General features: G+C 52.3%; 1 protein-coding gene across 2 annotated transcripts; it reads right to left on the bottom strand.

Annotated features, from left to right (window-relative positions):
* Positions 1–335: 335 nt before the first annotated feature.
* Positions 336–3046, bottom strand: TMEM215 (transmembrane protein 215). 2 transcript variants are annotated; one of them, XM_001157004.5, is made up of 2 exons: positions 1909–3046; positions 336–1549 (listed from the first exon to the last, which is right to left on the bottom strand). In XM_001157004.5, exon 2 carries the CDS (start codon positions 1489–1491, stop codon positions 784–786), a length of 708 nt encoding a protein of 235 aa, XP_001157004.1. In that variant the 5' UTR covers positions 1492–1549; positions 1909–3046; the 3' UTR covers positions 336–783. The 2 variants fall into 2 exon arrangements, with proteins under 2 accessions (XP_001157004.1, XP_009454713.1); XM_009456438.5 differs by having other exon boundaries at positions 1888–2153.
* Positions 3047–4212: the final 1166 nt, after the last annotated feature.

The raw sequence follows: 4212 nt of genomic DNA on the forward strand, positions 1-4212 counted from the left end.
CTGGTAAGGAAATAATACATGAATGATAGTAAATGTTTAGAAAAAACTCATTTCAGATAAAGATGCAATAAATGGATTTAAACGAAGAGTTTAAGAAGTAACATAGCCATCTAAAAATGTTAACTTTTCACATAGCTGCTCACACTTATTTTACTTTATTAGAGACCATGATCTTGTCAGACAATAATGCCACAAGACTCAGTTACATAATCCAACTGTCTTTAACTACCCTTTTCCCAAAAACCATCCCATCTAAGGAGGGTTTAACTCTTATATCTTGATTTTTTTTTCTTTCAGCAAATACCAAGTGTGATAAGCTTTTAACCAGGCAAAAATTACTTTATATAACGGATCATTAATTTTATTTTCAACTTATTCAAACATAAAGCAGCTTCAGTTTCCCTATGGTCAGCTCATGCATCATTTGATGCCTCACATCTGCAGCCCACTCTAGATTTATCTTGCTCTCAGCTGGTTCTGGATAGCACTTTTTGGGTTATTTTACAAAACATTTAACATTGTGTAAATTGTTAAGAAGCAACTGGAGTAGCTTCCTTTCCTACCCACTGCCTCTTCCAGTGTCCTTAACCCTCATCGCCCTTCCCTAAGATGTGTCCCCAACATGCCTATTTACATGACTCTCGGGTACCAGAGGTTATCACACCCATCACATACCAGGTCAATTTCTAACAGTGTGAAGGCTCTCCAAGCAGAGCAATTTGCTTCCACGGGGAGCTGGGCTTAGTCATATTCTATCAATCCAGCCACCTTTGTAGGCAGAGATTAGACGATGGTCTCGTGGTCCCACCTGCCTTGTATCTGATTGATATAACAACAGTATCTGTCATACGGGCTGTTCTGCTTGTAGGAACAAACGATGATACTGTCCTGGGGCACAAAGAAGATGCTATCCTCAGGCTCAGGGCACTCAGATCTGTCCCTTGCTGAGCACTTGACGTCCAAGGCACTGTAGGCGAGGGAACTGCCCGAGGGGCAGTAGCCATCCAGGTATCTGGACGTCTCCTCCTGATGCCCATTCTGGACGAGGCTTTGGCATTCTCCTTCCTCCGTGGGTGTGGGGCTGTTGATGGAGCTGGCCACGGACACCTCACCCTGGCTTTGTGGGGGAGGCTTCCCCCTGAGGCCCGCCTTCTTAGCCAGCTCATCTGAGCTCCCCTTGCCGGATTCTAGGTCTGAAGGGGTCCTCAGCAGCTCTACCACCTCCTTGTCTTTGGGCTTCCGGAAGCAGGGCAATTTGCGGACCCACAGCAGCTCGTTCTCTGGCCACTTGGTGCATCCCTCGGTTTTCCTGGCCAGGGCAATGGCTGCGATGCCTGGTAGGCAGATGGCTGGCCCGATGGCCAGGAGGGGGATGTTTCCCAAAGTCTCCCCTTTCATCCCAGAGACGGTGAACATGAAACCAAAGACCAGGAAGACACTGACCAGGGCCACCACCAGCCCAGTCCTCGGGTTAATGTCATCAGGCCGCATCTTTCACTCCATCCAGGTTGGGGGCTGCTTGCTGACCAGGGAGCAGCGTTCCTCTATTCTGTCAGAGATGAAACCACAGTGCGTTAAAAAAAAAATCCAAGTCAAGCTCCCACCCACCAACTCTTGTCTTTCTCTTGCCCTTTGTCTCCGACTTGCTTCTTGACTTTCAGTCTTGATCTCTGTCTCTGTATCTCTCTTGCAATCTCTCTATCTCTCTCTCTCTGCGTTTCTCTTGCAATCTCTCTATCTCTCTCTCTCTGCGTTTCTCTTGCAATCTCTCCCTGTTTCTATTTCTACTCTTTCTCTCCGTCCCCTCTCCCTCCCTCCCTTTCTTGTGCCCTCCCTCTCTTCTTCTCACTATTGCAACCTCCGTCTCTCTCTCATATCAACACGCACCGGCTGGGGTCAACGAGGTACCTGAGGTTTCCTGCCCTCTCCAGGAAGTAGGGAAAGAAGCCAGGCTGTCTCCTCAGAAGCCTCCACAGCAGCTGCCCCCTCGACTCGCTCCCTTGGTTCTGGGAGGAAAGCCTGGTTTCCCCCACGGACTCTGCATCGGGGAGGTGGAACGTGGGAGAGCGGCTCTCCCAGCAGTGCCCGTCGGTCCCGGTGCTGTGCAAGCGGAGCCCGGCGCCAGCTTAGCGCGCAGAGCGCGGGGCGCGGGAGGAGGAGGGAGCACGGAGTCTGGGAAAGAGGGGACGCGGCGCGAGCCTGGCCTTGTTACATCACTGTCAGAGCAGGCTCAGAAACGCAGACAGACGCGCGGGGGCGCGAGGGGGTCAGCCCCAGAGGGAGGCCACCCGGCGGCAGGCGCTGCCCGGGGTCTCGTCGGGGCTGCTGGGAGCGGCCGGGGTTTGTGCCGCCGCCGTTCCGGAGGCTGAGCAGGGCGACCTGACCCGCTTCCGTGCCCGGGAAGGGTCTGGGGCGCGAGGCTGCCAGTGGCCGGAGTCGGAAACCAGGGTCGGTTTGCCCACGGGGCAGCCGTTGCAATATCCGAGCTCGGGCCCCCAGTCCGGGATCCGAGGAGTTAGGTGCCAGCTGGAGATGTCCCTCGGGGACCCGCACCCTTCTCCAGTTACAAATCCGGGTGACTGACGGCAGGCCCAGGGGCTCCCCGACCGCCCTTCTCTCAACCCCTCGACTCGGGGCGCGGGGGGGTGTGTGTCCCTCGGGGAGCCGGTGCCCGAGGACTGCTTTGGTCCCGGCTCTGGGCGGTGGCGGCGCGCGAAAGCGCTCTTGCAGCGGAGCGACTGCGCCGCGGGAGCGCACAGAACCAGCGCCCAGGCGGAGTGGGTTAGTGGTGAGGGGTGGGTGCCAGGCTAGTCCGGGCCTTGGGGGAGTCCCCGGAGTCCCCGTGGCTTTCCAGCTCCAGGCTCGGGAGAGGGTGACCTTGGAGCCGGGATTTCACTTCTACAGCGCTGTGGTGCCAGGGGGACAGGGAGAAGGGCTCCCTGGCCCCCAGTTCACGAGGAGAAGGGGCCTTGACCGGTCAGGACCACCACCCTACGACGCCGCTCAGCTCTGGGCGATTCTCTCCTCCCTTGCTGAAGCAGGCATTGAGAGCCTGCGTTCCTCCCGCTCTGGTAGGCAGAGGCAGATGGATTCCTCTGGCCCCGGGGGGCAAGACTGGCTTTGGCTGTGATTCTTCAACAGGGCTGCCCATTTAGGATAGAGGAGGGCGGTGGAGAACAGGTTGATGAGCGGTACATGCTTTCATGTCAAGACACTGATTTACTGGAAAGAATTTTCACATCCAGGCCTTCCCCAGTTAAACTAGCTGTATATTCCTGGGCAAGTGACTTAACCTCTCTGAGAATCAGTCGTCCTATCTGTAAAATGAGATTAATACCAAATATATGAGAAAACATTGTGAGGATTAAATAAACGTAAAGTTCCTAGCACAATGCTTGGTACATAGTCTGTGTACAAAAATTACACACACATGCACACACGTACACATGTATATGTATATATATTTGTCATCATAATTAGTGTCTTCATCATGTATGACAGGAGCCAAACAAATCATAAAGGCTGTGAGACTAAGGACTTTTTATCCACTAGGCAATGAAGAACGCTTGATGTATTTTAAGCAAAGATCAATATAAAAACATTCCAGTTTGACTGAAAGGGGCGGCAGGTGAGAGCATAGGTTGGAGCTGGTAAGTCTGGAAGCCGGGAGTCTTGTTCAGTAAGCTGAGAAGTTCAGTAAGCCGGGCAAGACATGATGTGGCCTTAACAGTGTCGGGCTGGTAGAGGAGTTGGAAGGAAGCAGATCTGAGGGTATTTAAGGGTTGAGTGAAGTGTCTTGGAGCACAGTGAAGTGAGATGAAGGGAGGAGCCAAGGTCAACTCCCAACTTTCTCACTTTCAAAGGGGTGGATCAGGAAGCAGATCCTTCTCATTTTCCTCTCCATCATCTATTTTGTATCTTTTGTACTCATGACCGTTAGATAGCTGCTGCACCTTTAGGCATAGAATCATTTAGGAGGGAAGAAAGGAGAAAATGCAAAGGGTAAAAGTGAGGTGCCAGTTCTTTGGCCACTTGTATGAGGACAATAATAAATTTCCTGGCAGCCCCCCCAAGTAGATAGGCATCTGCCTGTAATTGACCAGAGATGGATGAGCTTTGGGATACAAAGGTACCTGGGAAATTGTTGTTTATTTATTTACCAGATCCACTGATGGTCTGAAAAAAGGGTTTTGTTTAAAAGGAGCAGCATAC

This window comes from Pan troglodytes, chromosome 11 (genome assembly GCF_028858775.2).
Source record: "Pan troglodytes isolate AG18354 chromosome 11, NHGRI_mPanTro3-v2.0_pri, whole genome shotgun sequence".
Taxonomy (NCBI): domain Eukaryota; kingdom Metazoa; phylum Chordata; class Mammalia; order Primates; family Hominidae; genus Pan; species Pan troglodytes.